Source organism: Brachyhypopomus gauderio, unplaced genomic scaffold (genome assembly GCF_052324685.1).
Source record: "Brachyhypopomus gauderio isolate BG-103 unplaced genomic scaffold, BGAUD_0.2 sc101, whole genome shotgun sequence".
Classification (NCBI taxonomy): Eukaryota; Metazoa; Chordata; class Actinopteri; order Gymnotiformes; family Hypopomidae; genus Brachyhypopomus; species Brachyhypopomus gauderio.
This window is the reverse complement of record NW_027506922.1, coordinates 760602-779555: the sequence shown is the minus strand read 5'-3', so window position 1 is coordinate 779555 and position 18954 is coordinate 760602. Positions and strand designations below refer to the sequence as shown.

Here is an 18954-nt window from a genome sequence, read left to right as displayed (position 1 = left end):
CACTATTTTGTTCGTTCCGTTACCTCACGGTTGAATCTCGTGTCTTGACTAAGTTGGTGGAAAATTCCATGTGTTAAAGTGTTTTTATAATGGATGTTGTAGCGCTAACTAACCCAGCCAGATAACGTAGCTACTTATTTGATACTATACGAATATAATTATATTTGGTTCTTTTGTTTAGTAGCTCAGTGGTTCCTGTTACAAAGATAAAAGCTTATATGCTAGTTATGTTGTACGGTTTTATTACTGTAGCTTTAATGTACGAATTAATTGATTTTATGCTGTTATAGTGGATGTATTGTAATGTTACATACATTTGATTTAGTTTGGTTATTCATTGGAGTGTTTTTACGTTTACGTACTGTTTTACGTACAGTGCTGTGGTTCGGTCTAAATCCTGATTGGAACTTTTCATGGATACTATTTGATTGGAGATAATGGTATAACTGAATGTAAACTGCTTTTTTCTAGAATTTTAGAGATAAATGGGAGATTAGAAATTGGTCTATAGTTGGCTAGAATCTGCGGATCGAGATTCTGTTTTTTAATCAAGGGTCTAATTACGCGCATTTTAATTGTTTGGGCACATATCCTAGGTTAAGGGAACTGTTAATCATATTAAGCAAGGGCCCTGTAATAGTTGGGAGTAGGTCTTTGAATAGACGGGTTGGAACTGGGTCTAATATACATGATGTAGGCTTAGACGAACGAATTAGTGTTTTGAGCTCTTTTTGTGATATAGGATCGAAGACATTTAGCTCAGTAATATTTTCGGATGCGTAGTTACTAATACCTATACTACTGGGGTTGGATTGGAGGTTAGGCTGTGATGTAGGCCTATTATGACTCTGTAGTCGGATAATATCTATGTTATTACTAAAAAAGTTAAAAAATTCATCACAAGTGTGTGTAAGTGCCGTATTAGAACTAGTGTCATTGATATTTCTTGTTAGTTTTGATACAGTCGCGAAGAGAAATCTAGGGTTATTTTTGTTGTTTTCTATTAGTGTCGAATAATATGAGGCTCTAGCTTTTATTAGGGCATGTTTATATTTGACTACGGCGTCTTTCCGTGCGATTCTAAACACTTCTAGTGAGGTGGATCTCCATTTGCGCTCCGCTGCTCGAGCTGCCTGTTTTAGAAGACGAGTGTGGTCGTCATACCATGGTGCAAGCTTTTCTCCCTAATTAATTTTGTTTTAACTGGAGCTACACTGTAGAACATATTCCACAAATATTCTATTTGCAAGCAAACAACGTTATTTTCAAACGAAAACAGTGACTTACAAATACAAAATGCGATAGTTGTAAATTCATATGTGACGTTCAAGCAAATGCACAGCAACTTTCTAATACATCACACTACACGCACAAATACGTACGTACAAAATATGTCCTTTGTGGATCATGTGACTTTTTGCACACTTTTAACAGGAGTGCTTTCTAAAGAGGCCAACATCATTTTCACCTTCAATCTACCTGGAAACATGGCACAATGAGTAATCGTGTGCACAGGTGAATTTTCTGTGATATGTTGGTGCTGCCCATAGATTAATTCTCTGATGCACAATAATTTAAAAGATCAAATCACACTGCTGGAACTCATAAGGAGCTTCAACAGACCAAAGCAGCTCTGCAGCACCATGAGAGAGAAAGGAAGGAAAAGAACAACTTTGAAAATAATGTTGATGAACCATACAAAATAAAAGTCCCTATAGACTGGCACATAGAGTGACACTGAACAAAACAGAGAGAGACACGTATCACAACATAGACAAATGTTTTCATTTTAGTGAAGTAAGGAAGCCTAGCACTGTCACCTGATGGTCTTTAGCATGAATGTCTTTAGAATTAATGTCTTTAGCATTATGCAGAGCCCAAATGGTTCTTTGTCATGATTGCAAATTCATTGTGAGAAGAAGATGAAACAATGTCTTTTTCCTCTAGGAATTAATGCTATCCACTTTCCTCAACAGGTAAACTTTACCTACATAAACACATTTATCTGTGAGGAGTATGTCAGACTGCTGAAATCAGTAAACATGGAAAAGGAGAAAAGCTACAACTGCTTAGAGTGTGGGAAGAGTTTTACTCAACAGAGTTATCTCAACGTACATCAGCGCATTCACCCAGGAGAGAAGCCATATTACTGCTCAGAGTGTGGGAAGAGTTTTACTACACAGAGAAGTCTTCAACGACACCAGCGCATTCACACAGGAGATAAGCCATATCACTGCTCAGAGTGTGGGAAGAGTTTTACCACACAGAGTCATCTCAACGTACACCAGCGCATTCACACAGGAGAGAAACCATATCACTGCTCAGAGTGTGGGAAGAGTTGTACTACACAGGGAAATCTCAAGAAACACCAGCGCATTCACACAGGAGAGAAGCCATATCACTGCTCAGAGTGTGGGAAGAGTTTTACTCAACAGAATAGTCTCAAAACACACCAGCGCATTCACACAGGAGAGAAGCAATATTACTGCTCAGAGTGTGGGAAGAGTTTTACTACACAGAGAAGTCTTCAACTGCACCAGCGCATTCACACAGGAGAGAAGCCATATCACTGCTCAGAGTGTGGGAAGAGTTTTACTACACAGAGTCATCTCAACGTACACCAACACATTCACACAGGAGAGAAACCATATCACTGCTCAGAGTGTGGCAAGAGTTTTACTACACAGGGAAGTCTTCAACTGCACCAGCGCATTCACACAGGAGAGAAGCCATATCACTGCTCAGAGTGTGGGAAGAGTTTTACTAAACAGAGTCATCTCAACGTACACCAGCGCATTCACACAGGAGAGAAGCCATATCACTGCTCACAGTGTGGGAAGAGTTTTACTACACAGGGAAGTCTCCAGCAACACCAGCACATTCACACAGGAGAGAAGCCATATCACTGCTCAGAGTGTGGGAAGAGTTTTACTACACAGAGGAGTCTTCAACTGCACCAGCACATTCACACAGGAGAGAACAGATATCACTGCTCAGAGTGCGGGAAGAGTTTTACTACACAGTCATCTCAACATACATCAGCGCATTCACACAGGAGAGAAACCATATCTCTGCTCAGAGTGTGGGAAAAGTTTTACTACACAGGGAAATCTCCAGCAACACCAGCGCGTTCACACAGGAGAGAAGCCATATCACTGCTCAGAGTGTGGGAAGAGTTTTACTACACAGAGTCATCTCAACGTACACCAGCACATTCACACAGGAGAGAAACCACATCACTGCTCAGAGTGTGGGAAGAGTTTTACTACACAGAGTCATCTCAACGAACACCAGCGCATTCACACAGGAGAGAAGCCATATCACTGCTCAGAGTGTGGGAAGAGTTTTACTACACAGAGTCATCTCAACGAACACCAGCGCATTCACACAGGAGAGAAACCATATCACTGCTCAGAGTGTGGGAAGAGTTTTACTGCACAGGGAAATCTCCAGCAACACCAGCACATTCACACAGGAGAGAAGCCATATCACTGCTCACAGTGTGGGAAGAGTTTTATTAAACACAGTCATCTCCATGAACACCAGCACATTCACACAGGAGAGAAGCCATTTCACTGCTCAGAGTGTGGGAAGAGTTTTACTAATAGGGCTGGGTATTGATTCCAATTCCAAGAATCGATCTGATTCTGAAGATTAAGAATTGATTTATTTCGATTTAATCGATTCAATCCAATTCGGGGTTTAGTGTTATTAAAAATGTATTTGAGCTGTTTCCTGACTGTGTACAGGAGCAACATGTTAAAACTAGTATTATATCGATATTAATCAGCAAATAGTTACTGGTAGTTGGTACAGGGTACCCGCGGGTCCTTAAAAAGTCTTAAATTTAGTTTTCCATATTCAAGGCCTAAAAATGTCTTAAAATGTCTGGAATTTTATGAGGGGAGGCATTAAATTATTATAAGTGTGTGTTGTTCAGTTGTTCTGGCGCGATGTGTACTTTGCCGAATCTAGCGCTAATGCAGAAAATAACCGCTCCAGGGTCCTAGTGCTAGATTCCTAGCGTTGGAGTATACGGCCTCAACAACGTCAACAATTTTCGTTCGCCACACCCCCCCCCCCCCCGGCACACACCTGCATCCCCAGTAATAGTATTGTTTTTTCTTGTTAGAGGTATTAAAAAGGTCTTAAAAGTCATTGAATTTGAGATTTTAAAATGTCCAGATACCCTGTTGGTAGTTACTGATGACTGGAAGACTGGTGAAAAGGTTATTCATAAATCTACCTTCAAGAAAGGTAATCCAGGACAATAAACAGAGGACATCTTTGAGGTGTCTATATCTGCAACAGTGGACTCCTACTGGGACACTAACCAGTGCATTATTATTATGATTGAAATAATTAAGAATTCACCTAAAAGCTGTTGCTACCAAATGCATTTTTATTTTAAAAGTGCTCACACTTAATAAACTGAAAGTATAAAATGTAAACGTGTATTTTTCTTTAAAGTGAGAACATTGATCTATATTACTGGATTGGACATCGCCTGTTGCCGCTATAGCTAGCAATGCGTCGCCCTCGGAACCATTACTATTGAGTCATGTCAGCAAAGCAGTGTAGTTCCTATGTGGGATGTGCATCCATCTGTCACAAAAACAGTCCTAGCGCCCTTATTTCTTATTCGATTTTTATAAAATATGGCTTAAATTAAAGGTGAAAATATTGCCGATGTTGTGATATGTAAAACTTAAATAAATAAAAAAATTTATAAGCAGTCTGGGAATTTTTCAATTTAGGTAAAATTTTAACAAAACCCTGCATAAAGCCCTTTTCTTTCACCTGGCTAAAACTAAATATAGATAAGTTTTAATTACGATCACAATTCTGATATTGAAAGTCAAATTTATGAGTTTATCTCTTTATTTGTCAACTCTACCCGTTACAGCTGTAGTTTTTGTCACGGTGAGGCGGCCCCCTACCGGCCGCCTCCTTCCACAGCGGCTGTTGTTGTTGTTGTTTGGTGAAGTCATCTGCGTCCCTCAGGTGGGCGGAGCCCGTGATCCGTCTCACCTGAGGGTCGTTTGTTTGCCTATATATGTCTTGTCTTTGTACCAGCCGGCTTGTTGGTTTTGAGTTTCTGCCGGTACGTGGGAATGAGGTGAACGAGGCTGTGATCGGAGAGCCCGAGAGCGGCGCGCGCAACAGCGTGATAGGCATTCTTGATGCTTGTGTAGCATTTGTCCAGCATGTTGCCTTCACGTGTAGCACACGCGATGTGTTGCCTGTACTTGGGCATCTCCTTCGTGAGGTTAGCGCTGTTAAAGTCCCCCAGGGTGATCAGCAGCCAGTCTGGATGATCTCTCTCTAGTTCCATTATCTGTTCAGATGAGTCTGGATGATCTCTCTCTAGTTCCATTATCTGTTCAGATGAGTCTGGATGATCTCTCTCTAGTTCCATTATCTGTTCAGATGAGTCTGGATGATCTCTCTCTAGTTCCATTATCTGTTCAGATGAGTCTGGATGATCTCTCTCTAGTTCCATTATCTGTTCAGATAAGTCTGGATGATCTCTCTCTAGTTCCATTATCTGTTCAGATGAGTCTGGATGATCTCTCTCTAGTTCCATTATCTGTTCGGCCAGCTGTCTCTGCGCGTCGCTGGTGCACGCGCTCGGCGTAATGTACACGCCGGCCAGAACGAAGGAGCTGAATTCTCTGAGAGAGTAAAACGGCCGACAGTAAATGAAGAGAGACTCCAGATGAGGAGAGCATGATGTTAACAGTACTGTAGTGTATTTACACCAGCGCTCATTGATGTAGAAGCAGATTCCTCCTCCCCTGCTCTTCCCGCTCCGCTCCACGTCTCTGTCCGCTCTCAGCAGCTGGAAGCCCGGTACGTCCAGCCCGCTGTCCGGGATCAGCTCGTTCAGCCAGGTCTCCGTGAAGCAGAGGGCAGAAGCAGAGGAGAACTCCTTGTTGGTCCGGTGGAGCAGGAGTAGTTCCTCAGTTTTGTTGCTGAGAGATGGGAGGTTGGAGAGGAATAATGACGGTAGAGGTGTGCGAGGCCCGCGCAGCCTGAGACGTACGAGCGAGCCCGCACGTCTGACCCTTCGTCTGCACCTCCAGCGTCTCCTTGCTAGTCCCAGCAGCATCAGCGCGGCCATTGTTAAGATTTCCACACACTCTGAAGGTACTTGAATAAATTCCGCCATAAAGTCAGGAGAAATGTTGTCCCTGATGGTTAGTAACTGTTCTCTGTTCCAGCTGACCGAGTTTGACATACAATAGACAACATTAATTAACAAAAACAAACACAACACGGAGGAGCTCGTCACCGTGGCTGCCATCCTGCAATCATGTTTTGAAGCTAGACTGTAAATCTGTCCCTCCTACTGTTAGGTTAGTAAACCTGTTAATACAGTGACGGTGTCAAAATTAAAGTCACCCACAGCAACTCAACTTCCGAAGAAATATAAAAGATGCTGTGATGGTATCATTCCTAACCTCTATTGCCCCATTCCAGCCCCTCTTCCAAGTGATTTTTGCAGTTTGCTCATGACCTTACAGAGAACCTTTCTGCTATTGGAAGCACGTCTCAAATGGTCCAGCTACTTCAAGCACCAGCCAGACATCCAGTGGATAAAGTTGCAACAGAGTTTGGAGACCTGCCCTGTGGATCACTGTTGACTTGCCAATCCCACAACCTCAGGGTTGCCAACTCTCACGCATTGAGCATGAGACACACGCATTTGACCGTTTTCACACGCTCTCATGCCACACTTCCGATATCTCACGCCGAAAAAAAAATCCAGTTTATTTACCTCTGATCCACATATATGATTCAATGAGTTACTAGTTCGCTCTGATGCCAACCACCGGTGATCGACAGATCACGATTTGTGTCCATTTTACGTTCACCCCCCCCCCCCCCATCCCCGCTCAACAACTTAAGTTCGCCACCCCCCCAACAATTTTACACTCGCCACCTCCTCCAGGTTAAAATCTCACTCCAAGCGAACGTCAAAAGTTGGCAACCCTGCAACCTGCCCACCACTACAATCACTGACCCTCACCCACTGTTTCCTCTGCCACCACAGCCATGTAATTACACCACTGCTTTAAATGAAAATGAGAGTATAACTACTACTGTGGCATGACTGTCACCCTCTCTGATGCACAGTTACTGGAGATGGAAACAAGGGACCAGAGCACAAACAAGACCTGGCACAGTGTCCACTCCCAGCATCTGAACTCATCTGTTTTCAAAAAGATTGTTTCTAGAATTGCAGACTTTGACTGCTTAGTGACAAATATGCAAAGACAGGAAATGCCTGTGCAGACCCTGGCAATGAAAAGGGGCCTAGAGGTGGAACCCATTGTAGCTTCAGAGTATGAACAAGTAACAGGTAATCACACATGACCTTGTGGCTTCATCATAAATCCTCATGCCCCCCCCATTTAGGTGCCTCACCTGATCGTAAGGTGGTTGACAATTCTGGGCTTCTTCAGGGGCTTCTGGAGATAAAGTGTCCAAATGTGGACACTTTTGTTGAGTGCAGTTACCTGTCTGCAGGCCCAGATGGCACTTTTGCTCTTAACCCTTTAATGTCCACACCAAGAAAAAAATCAATGGATTTTTTTTTGTGTGTTTTTATGTATGTTTGGGGGCAGTAATAAAAACAACATTTCATTCTTTTTCACAGACCTTACAGTTTTTTAAAAATATGCCTCTACCAAACGGTTGAGATGGCAGTTTATGGTAAAAACCAGAACACAAGCAACATAAAAACTTTTTGGAAATGCAATATCATGGTACATTTTTAACTTGTGTAACATTTAAAATAGACAATTTTAAATAAAATAGACAATCATATGAGCTGTGGTGCAATAGCAGCAATGTTTTTTTCTGCATTTCTGTCAGCTTATCGGTGGTATGCTGTGAAGCATTGCTGGTTTCCATTTAGACACAAAAAAACATTGCACTTCTCACACTTCCATCTCGATACACCCTTTGGACATAGACTGCACCGTCCACGCTTGTCACTATGGAGTGGCATGTGTCCACAGTGGTCATGGCGCACATCTGGTTGTGGTTCTGAGGGTCGTGGGATGTAGCGTTTTCTCATCATCAGTGGTGGAGAGCAGGATGGTGGTCGGCCAGCCTTGGATGTGGTCTTGTTGACTTGCTTCAATGTGTGAGCAACTGCCAGCCGGAATCTTTTGAGAGGCATTGGTTTCTCTTTCAGTACCTCACAGTCTCTCTTGTAGACCAGCCAGGAATTTGAGATGCACAGGTCAATGATGTATCCAAACAGGGGGAAGTACCATCGCCGTGACTTTGCAGGGGTCTTGTACATGTGTACCAGCATGTCAGAAAGATCAATGCCTCCCATATGTTGGTTGTAGGCATGAATAAGCGATGGGCAAGGGACAGCAATCTTTGCTCTGTGAACTTTGCTCCATCGTTTGACAGATGAAAGAGGTGTGATCCCACAGGCATTGCTGAGAAGATTGACACATTTGTTGTCAAGCCATTTCACTGTGATCACTCCATCAGAAGCCCTGTAATCAAAACCTCCACGTCCTTTCTTCTTCAGCTGCTGGTCTGTTATCAAAGGTATCCCACTTATGCGGTTTGATCGTACAGTCCCAATGAACTTGACACCCAAGTTTGCATGCAGGTTCTGGATCAAGGTAAGACTGGTGAAATAGTTGTCACAGAAGACAACTGACAGTCGTGGTTGCACTATGGTTTTGCACAACACCGTCACCAGTTTGGCTCCTAGAGGTAGCTCCTGCTCCTGCTCACTGAGGACAGTGTTGAAAAATGTGGATGCCCCTTGGTAGAGCAGTAGGTCATGGATGATCCCAGATGAACTGGCCCTGCAGAACAATTTAAAGCCCCACTTGTCTGGTTTGTTGGCAATATACTGGCGGAGAGTGCCAGCCCTTGTACCTTTATATGCCACCATGACTTCATCAATGCTGTGTTTGTACGTAGATGGGATGAGGAGACACTGTTCACGAAGCATCTCAAAAAGCGGCCGGATTTTGAAAAATCGGTCAGGACTGTCATTCCATTGCTGATTATCATTAAAATGAATGAACTGACGTAACAGCCTAAATCTTCTCCTTGTCATGATATCAGCTATCACACTGAAACGTGACTCATGATGCCAGTAGTCCTCAATAGATGGGAAGCTGAATACACCCATGAATAGTAGTACTGCCAAGAACTCTTCAATTTCTTTTGGGCTAGTCTTGATTGGATCTCCCAGCTCTTGGGCAGAGTACAGATTGGTCTGTTGAGCAATATGTTCAATCATCTTGTCAGTGAAGAGAGTTTTGAAATACTGGTAGGGCGTCTTTAGAGCATCAGGGGGCTCGAACCTTGAATCAGGAACCTGGAAAGCCTCAATGTCCTCATGTTTCCAGATTTTCTCCCTGCCTTTGTTTAGGGATGGGGATGAAGAAGACTCACCATTGTCTTCTGGCTCTTCCACTGAAACTGTTTTTAGGGTGTTTTTCCCTTTTCTCTTCTTCTTCTGGAGTGGCGGTTTAGAAGAGCTTATTGAGGGAAAATCGTCCTCATCTAAAGATTCAAAAGATGTTGCCCCAGCATCTTCTGCTTGCATAGGTGCATAATCAGGATCTCCTATTTGGTCATCTTCATCACTTAAATCAATATCAAAGTCTTGAGGATTTTCTGGTATAAAAGCCAGAACGGTCCGTGGTCGTGCACCATAAAAGGTTTTAGTGTCCATCTGTTATTTATACAACAAAACACAAAATAAGTTAGAAATAATATAGTCTCAGTAGTTATATGTAATATGTCTAGTAATATGTTGGTATACCACTTATCTCACTTATTACCATTAGTAGTACTATATCCACATATTCACTCTAGATCTACTGTATTTACAGTAATATTATTCGGTTAGCATAGCTACCATTAAAAATCAAGTAATCTTACACATTATACATATATATCTGCAGTACTTTGTTAGTATTCTACATATGTAAATTCATACCATACTATTACTAGTAGTATTTCCACATATTTATTCTAGATCTTCAGTATTTGAGGTAATGCTAATAAGGTCTAGCAATCAGCAATTAGCATTGTTAATTTTACCATAAACGGACAAATCAACCATATGGTAACGCATGTTTTTCAAAAATTATTTTACCCATATAAGACTTTTCTTTATTGTATAATGTTACATAATTCTGTTCTTCAAAGCCTCTAAAACTATAATATTACTTACAAATATGCTTACTTTGGAAAATTCCACCAAAATCGATCCTCATCTGAAGTGTGATTTACTTGTTGGTACTTTTCTCTATGGACGATAGCTAAAAGCGCCCATTATTAACAGCCACAGTGACCTCTGGTGGATTTTTTTTAGTATAACATATGTCTACCGATTGGTAGAGATGGCACAATCAGGTTGAGCTAAATTCAACACGAACTCTAAAAGAAACAGTGACTCAAAATGTAGTCTACCAAACGGTTGAGCAGGACGTTAATGCAACCATGACTACTATTACCAGGTAATGGGGCAGATGGGCATCACTGGAATGAAGTGGTGTGATCTTTTTGTTCACTGTACCAAAGACAATCACCTGGAGCAGATCCACTCTGATGGCAAGATATCAGAGTCTATGAAAACTAAACTGGATATGTTCTTCTTTGAATATTTTCTGCCTGGCCTGTGCAGATAAGGAGACTATAAAGGAAGGAAGCACACATAAATTTGGCATTGTTCCTTAAGAAAACTACTGTTAATAGGTAAATGTTTCTGTAATATGACAGTTTTAAAAATTGATTTTAAAAAGTGAGAGAATGTCATGACCATAAAAATGTCAGAACCATAAAAAAAACTAAGAATGATTTTTAGAAAATTAGTACATTGTTTTTATTGGTTCACAATGAGCAAAAATGTGTTACATTAATTTTTTTATTTTATTAATTAATTTATTTTTTATTTGTAACACATTAAATGTGTTACAAATAATTTCATTATTAACAAAAAAATGCACATCAATAAAAGTTGAGCTGAATAAATGTTTGAAGGTTTGTTACTCAGTGGAAGAATAATTTTCCAGCAATTCAAAGTCCAGTATGGCCAATAAAAATAATACTGAATTTGTAAAATATACTTCATGGTTGTACTATGCATGTTAACATTTAATAATACACTTTGAATATGTTACCTCATAATTAAAAAAGAGGTCCCTGAAAATGGGTAAGTAGAGCACAAACACAGCTGGTTAACTGAACCACACAGGGAAAGGGGCAGAACTCCGAGCAATTTCTTGCGTGTATGTAATTTCTTTCTTTACTAAATTGCCACATGGCCCCAAGAATGTAAGAATTACAAGTTTCACACGAATGTTACTGAGGAGGTCTTTGATAAGAAACCCTTTATCTGCAATTACTTCATCTCCTGGTTCAATTAGGCTCAGAATGCCAGACTCTGTGGTAATTTCTTTATCTGAGATGAAGCCTGTGTACAGCTTGCTGACTAGACTAATTGACCCTAAAGGATTAATACCAATCAGTGACTTTAGTGTGGTGGAACCTTTATAATGGGAGTATGTGACAGTGTTGAGAACCTTTGAGCTTGCAGTTTGGATGTAGATCTCTGTACAGTCTAGTATCACTCATGCTTTGGGGAATGTCTGTTTAAAGGAGGGTGGGATCAGTTCATCTACAGACTCTCTACTTGGCCATATTGGTAACGTACCAAGCATAGAGTACAGGTAATTGCACCATGTTATACAAACCCTGCTGACTGTTGCTTGCAATACATTAAAGTGCTTTGATAATAGTGTTATGGATTACCAGACTTTACTTCATGCACTGCATCAACTCGTTATGGGCTTAGACCATTATTTTGTTTACATAATAAAGATAAAATGTTTCAAATATTCCAATAACCTTTCAAATCAAATATTGTAATGAGTAATACATTCATTGACAAATTAATTCATCATTTGCAGCTCTGTACGTCTCTGGTAACTCACATTTCTTTCTCATGCAGATTTGTAATGTGCAATTCTTCCTTTTCCTCATAAAAGTCACAAGTTGAACTAAAATATTGACAAACATAAATAAATTATGAATAAAGTGATCGCAGTAGCTCCCATCTGTGTAAGTCTTAAAACTGCATGTACTTACATTGGTTCCCCTTCTGATGATGTTGCTCTTATCCTAGTGATACAAACAGGGTCCCTGCACACACATTAGAATTGGGAATTAAGGCCAGTCATTTTTATTTTTTATATTCTTCAAGCTGGAACACAAATGATTTAACTAATTTTGGGTGACCTTTACCTCTGGATGCGTTCTATTGTCCTTCTGGTTGACACCATGTAAACAAGGTAGGCACACTGCCGGTTTTCAGTTTGTTTAATCCAGTAAGCGATCTTACTATGCAGTCCTTTGAAAAGTGTTTGGAGCACACTTTTCTGTAATCTGTAATCTGAAATGAGATACATGGTAACATGAACAAACAGCAAGCATATATCGATCTTCCAATTTGTTATGGTTGAAAACCCGCAGTCTGTATGCCACGGCTAGCCAAGTTATCCATTCTAGGTTAGATTGCTGTCCTACGTACAAACTAGTTATTAACCTTCTTAAACAGATTTTTTTGAAGATTATTATCTGTATCATTATCTGCCATTACCCGTATCATTGTCTGGAGATTATTATCAGGGTAAGCTCGTGCTAACTTAGACACTATTTAATGTTTTTTTTAATTATTATTTTGCATTTGCTAGCTAGCTATGACCAACACAATGTCAATACAGTGTCAACACAGTTTGTGTAGTGTGTGGATATACTCCTTGAGGTATCATCTTCCCATCACTAAATTACAGCCTGCCACACAACAATGACCAACACAGTGTCAATACAGTGTCAACACAGTTTGTGTAGTGTGTGGATATACTCCTTGAGGTATCATCTTCCCATCACTAAATTACAGCCTGCCACACAACAATGACCAACACAGTGTCAATACAGTGTCAACACAGTTTGTGTAGTGTGTGGATACACTCCTTGAGGTATCATCTTCCCATCACTAAATTACAGCTGCCACACAACAATATGCCACAGCAGCACTGAACTAGCTGCACCGCTCCTGCAGCTCCGCACGACACTTCCGGGATTCTTCCCACCACAGCCTCGTTTTCGTGCAGGAATTTATCAAAATGGCAACTAGCATGAAATAAACGAATTAAAATAAATCACTGAATTTAACTCACACAGTCTCAATCAGTCACTCTAACATATTTATAGTATATATATATTTTTCTCTCCCACAACGTTATTATTTTACAGCTTCAAAAACAGGTATTATGCAAAGTACGCGATGACGCCATTTTGTGACTTTTAGGATAGCCAATAGCGTCTTTCCTTACTGAGGAGTTGGCAACTTTTACGTTTTCTTGTAAACTTAAAAAACGTGTATTATGTTATTTAAATAACATTTAAAGAACATTTTGATCTCTAAACGGTAGCAGTCTTAAGGGTGAATTTATTGGATTTATATTTCCTGGTCGGAAAACGTAAGCGACACGTAGGAGTAGTTGGATTAGATGCAGCTCCTCCCCCTGGACCGACCAAAAGAAACTATGGACGGTGGGAGGAGTTGGATCTAGATCTAGCTCCACCCCCTGGACTTTTGCTTCTGCAGATACGGATACTTGTTGGCAACGCTGCTCTTACAGACAGAGAAGAGACTTTGATGAATCCACGTACGCAGCAGCAGTCGGTGTGTGCGGGAGAGTTAAAAAGATTGAGTATTAATCTTTTTACACGAGTATTGCTCCAAATCAATATCAGCGTTGGTATCGATATTTGGATCGATCCGCCCACCTCTACCTACCATCACCATCGGACATTACAGACCACAGGTTTCCTTATTCTCAATATCAGCATCGGGCGTTTAGTGGAGTTGCGCCTATTGTCGTGTTGGTGTTTGGAAGTGTTGGACTACTGGTTGACCTGTAAGTATTTAACTTAGTAATACGTACCACTAACACCTTTTAACCACATCTTAACCACACTATTTTGTTCGTTCCGTTACCTCACGGTTGAATCTCGTGTCTTGACTAAGTTGGTGGAAAATTCAATGTGTTAAAGTGTTTTTATAATGGATGTTGTAGCGCTAACTAACCCAGCCAGATAACGTAGCTACTTATTTGATACTATACGAATATAATTATATTTGGATCTTTTGTTTAGTAGCCCAGTGGTTCCTGTTACAAAGATAAAAGCTTATCTAGTTATATTATGCGGTTTTATTACTGTAGATTTAATATTTGATTTAGTTTGGTTATTCATTGGAGTGTTTTTACGTTTAGGTGAAATCATACAGATATATACTGGTGTACTTTTCCTAAGCACAATAACAACATTTGGGAGAAGCTTTGACGCCCCCTCAGGAACTCCTTTAGAAAATGTTTACTGTGTATTGTCTCCCCACCCCCGCATTGAAATGTAATTTACGCACTTGGTTTCTAATTATTTTCCCATTGTTAATCGGTTTCTCTTTTTGTAAATATCCACCACACGATATAAAATGATCTTTAAAGGAATCTAGTCTTGTAAATAGTCACCCTGCAAGATCCTTTGTCTTTTTCAAATTAGTATCTATATTTCAGAGCAAATAAAATAAATGATGGGAATAACATGTATTATTTTAGGCTTGCATGTTAATGTTGTCACCCTGAGTGCATGTAGTCTTGGTAAAGGTCGTAGTGATCTGTGGGATCAGCATTTGAGTTTTCAACCCATCTGTCATTTTCTCCAGTTGTTTGTACATTGTTATTTATCAGTGACAGACAATATGAGATCAAATGTACATTTTACTAAAACGTTATGTTGGTGTTTATAGGAAGTTATGCTGTAGTGCAGGCATGTCCAAAGTTCGGACCAGGTGACAATATGCAGCCTGCCAGCACAGTATAAAATGCCCTTTTACAAAAAAGCTATTTTATATTTCACTAGAAGATGGCAGTAGATCTCGCCTATACTGTAGATCTCAAACACCTTTTACAGATACACTGTAAAAATGACATGGCATTTAATATGAAATGGCACAGAGATCTATGTTGAGAAACAGTTTGAATAAAGTAGATGTGTTAGATCTACACCACGTGTGCATGTACATGTTTTCTATTTTAATAAATGTGAAGTGTGGAATTTTAATTATTTCATTCCAATCATTTTCAGTCCAACAAAAATGTTGAAGAAGTTGTCTTAACAGTGAGAGATTTGAGATCTTCTGAAGAGGTGAGTTATATTTTAAACCTGTGACTGATACATTTCTCAGTATAATCCAGATAATTAAGCAACAGTTTAAAGCACACACACAGCCTACAGGTAGCCTGTATGCCCAATTGTACCTTTTGGATTTGAATACATAATGCAGCCTTTTTTGTTTTTGGGTCTTTGAACAGACTCCCAATCTCATTATACACACACAGGCTGGGTTATACATCCTTTAACACAGTATCTCTCAATCTCATTATACACACACAGGCTGGGTTATACATCCTTTAACACAGTATTAACACAGTATCTCCCAATCTCATTATACACACACAGGCTGGGTTATACATCCTTTAACACAGTATTAACACAGTATCTCCCAATCTCATTACACACAGGCTGGGTTATACATCCTTTAACACAGTATCTCCCAATCTCATTACACACACAGGCTGGGTTATACATCCTTTAACACAGTATTAACACAGTATCTCCCAATCTCATTATACACACAGGCTGGGTTATACATCCTTTAACACAGTATTAACACAGTATCTCTCAATCTCATTATACACACACAGGCTGGGTTATACATCCTTTTACACAGTATTAACACCGCATCTCCCAATCTCATTATACGCACAAAGACTGGGTTATAGACCCTTCTGAACAGGACAGTAACTCTGCTATGGGGTTATAATGCTGCCCAATCATTGTAAACAAACAGAACATATTCCACAAATATACTATTTGCAAGCAAACAACGTGATTTTCAAATGAAAACAGTGACTTACAAATACAAAATGTGATAGTTGTAAATTCATATGTGACGTTCAAACAAATGCACAGCAACTTTCCAATACATCACACTACACGTACAAATACGTACGTACAAAATATGTCCTTTGTAGATCATGTGACTTTTTACACACTTTTAACAGGAGTGCTTTCTAAAGAGGCCATCATCATTTTTACCTTCAATCTACCTGGAAACATGGCACAATGAGTAATCGTGTGCACAGGTGAATTTTCTGTGATATGTTGGTGCTGCCCATAGATTAATTCTCTGATGCACAATAATTAAAAAGATCAAATCACACTGCTGGAACTCATAAGGAGCTTCAACAGACCAAAGCAGCTCTGCAGCACCATGAGAGAGAAAGGAAGGAAAAGAACAACTTTGAAAATAAAGTTGATGAACCCTACAAAATAAAAGTACCTATAGACTGGCACATAGAGTGGCACTGAACCAAACAGAGAGAGACACGTATCACAACATAGACAAATGTTTTCATTTTAAGTAAGGAAGCCTAGCACTGTCTCCTGATGGTATTTAGCATGAATGTCTTTAGCATTATGCAGAGCCCAAATGGTTATTTGTCATGATTGTTTCATCTTCATCTCACAATGAATTTGCAATGTCTTTTTCCTATAGGAATCAATGCTGTAAACGTTACCTACATAAACACATTTATCTGTGAGGAGTATGTCAGACTGTTGAAATCAGTAAACATGGAAAAGGAGAAAAGCTACAACTGCTTAGATTGTGGAAAGAGTTTTACTAAACACAGTCATCTCCAGCAACACCAGCACATTCACACAGGAGAGAAGCCATATCACTGCTCAGAGTGTGGGAAGAGTTTTACTACACAGGGAAATCTCCAGCAACACCAGCGCATTCACACAGGAGAGAAGCCATATCACTGCTCAGAGTGTGGGAAGAGTTTTACTCAACAGAATAATCTCAAAACACACCAGCGCTTTCACGCCGGAGAGAAGCCATATTACTGCTCAGAGTGTGGGAAGAGTTTTAATCGACAGAGTCCTCTCAATGAACACCAGTGCATTCACACAGGAGAGAAGCCATATCACTGCTCAGAGTGTCGGAAGAGTTTTAGTAGACAGAGTTCTCTCAACAAACACCAGCGCCTTCACACAGGAGAGAAGCCATATCACTGCTCAGAGTGTGGGAAGAGTTTTACTACACAGAGTAGTCTTCAACTGCACCAGCACATTCACACAGGAGAGAAGCCATATCACTGCTCAGAGTGTGGGAAGAGTTATACTCAACAGAGTCATCTCAACGAACACCAGCGCATTCACACAGGAGAGAAGCCATATCACTGCTCTGAGTGTTGGAAGAGTTTTACTCAACAGAGTAGTCTCAAAAAACACCAGCGCATTCACACAGGAGAGAAGCCACATCACTGCTCAGCGTGTGGGAAGAGTTTTACTACACTGAGTAATCTTCAACGGCACCAGCGCATTCACACAGGAGAGAAGCCATATCACTGCTCAGAGTGTGGGAAGAGTTTTACTCAACAGAGTCATCTCAACGAACACCAGCGCATTCACACAGGAGAGAAGCCATATCACTGCTCAGAGTGTGGGAAGAGTTTTATAACACAGGGAAGTCTTCAACTGCACAAGCGCATTCACACAGGAGAGAAGCCATATCACTGCTCAGAGTGTGGGAAGAGTTTTACTCAACAGAGTCATCTCAATGAACACCAGCGCATTCACACAGGAGAGAAGCCATATCACTGCTTAGAGTGTGGGAAGAGTTTTACTACACAGAGAAGTCTTCAACTGCACCAGCACATTCACACAGGAGAGAAGCCATATCACTGCTCAGAGTGTGGGAAGAGTTTTACTACACAGAGTAATTTCAAAAAACACCAGCGCATTCACACCGGAGAGAAGCCATATCACTGCTCAGAGTGTGGGAAGAGTTTTACTACACAGGGAAGTCTTCAACTGCACCAGCACATTCACACAGGAGAGAAGCCATATCACTGCTCAGAGTGTGGGAAGAGTTTTAAGCCTGGTTTATACTTTCGCGAGCGACCGTAGCGCGCGGCTCCGCCCACCTCGCGCGACCCTGCGCGAGCGGTGTAGGCGTTTATACTTTCGCGAACGTCGCGAGCGTCGCTGCAGTGTTCTCCGAAACGATAGGTGGCAGTGGAGAATAAAAAACCCCTGCAAAAACGGGGAAAGAACATTTTTACCTGACCAGAGACCGTATATATACACATCAGGCATCAAACGTAAATATGGCTTTGCAGTGTTGTCCGAAACGATACGTTAACAAATACGAGCCTCTTGTAATTCCAGGGCGACACATGAGAGAACGTGAAGACGTTAAGATTGGGCGTTTTGAAAATAAACAACCATAAACTAATGTGATAAAAAAGCGAATTATTTCGATTCATTTCGAGTATATGTATAAATATTTAACTTAATTAAGTTTAACGTGCTGGGAAATATTGAAATGGACCTTTAAAGTGACGTACAAGTGCATTAATTCCACCTTGTATAGGTGTATGAACCCGGCAAACATGACTTTGTCCATCGCGCTGAAGCGCGGCGCGCGCGCGAAGTTACAAAATTCGGGAGGTGCACGACCTCGCGCCGCGACAGCGCGCGAGGCCCTCGCGCACGGGCGGAGCCACCGCGATTACGTCATTTTCGCCGCGCGGGCCCTCGCGCCGCTCGCGGCGCGTCGAGTATAAACCAGGCTTTACTCAGCGGAGTCATCTCCAGCAACATCAACACATTCACACAGGTAAACAGTAGTGGGAGACTCTGAGCACAGACGTTTGAACGTTTCCTCATCAGTCATGAATGATTTTAAGTTTTCTTATGTTTTCACTCTCCATGGCTAGGAGGCTAACTGGCATCAGTGTCCCTGCTTGGTTATGAATGTGA

The 18954-nt window shown here is 40.8% G+C and overlaps 2 protein-coding genes and 1 long non-coding RNA gene across 4 annotated transcripts in view; 2 read left to right on the top strand and 1 right to left on the bottom strand.

The window, feature by feature from the left end:
* Positions 1–3924, top strand: part of LOC143497157 (uncharacterized) — a 48208-nt gene extending 44284 nt beyond the window's left edge. The window contains 2 exon segments of the mRNA XM_076992957.1: positions 2060–3025; positions 3027–3924. Of these exon segments, the coding sequence (XP_076849072.1) occupies positions 2060–3025; positions 3027–3621 (1561 nt within the window). The 3' untranslated portion in view covers positions 3622–3924.
* Positions 3925–11110: 7186 nt separating this feature from the next.
* On the bottom strand, positions 11111–12922 carry LOC143497165 (uncharacterized). 2 transcript variants are annotated; one of them, XR_013125717.1, is made up of 4 exons: positions 12301–12922; positions 12145–12198; positions 11991–12056; positions 11111–11645 (listed from the first exon to the last, which is right to left on the bottom strand). It is a non-coding gene; the product is annotated as an uncharacterized LOC143497165 (long non-coding RNA). The 2 variants fall into 2 exon arrangements; XR_013125716.1 differs by lacking the exon at positions 11111–11645 and having other exon boundaries at positions 11888–12056.
* Positions 12923–13730: 808 nt separating this feature from the next.
* LOC143497159 (uncharacterized) lies at positions 13731–18427 on the top strand. Its single transcript, XM_076992959.1, has 3 exons — positions 13731–13979; positions 15208–15267; positions 16682–18427. Exon 3 carries the CDS (start codon positions 16759–16761, stop codon positions 18097–18099), a length of 1341 nt encoding a protein of 446 aa, XP_076849074.1. The 5' UTR covers positions 13731–13979; positions 15208–15267; positions 16682–16758; the 3' UTR covers positions 18100–18427.
* Positions 18428–18954: the final 527 nt, after the last annotated feature.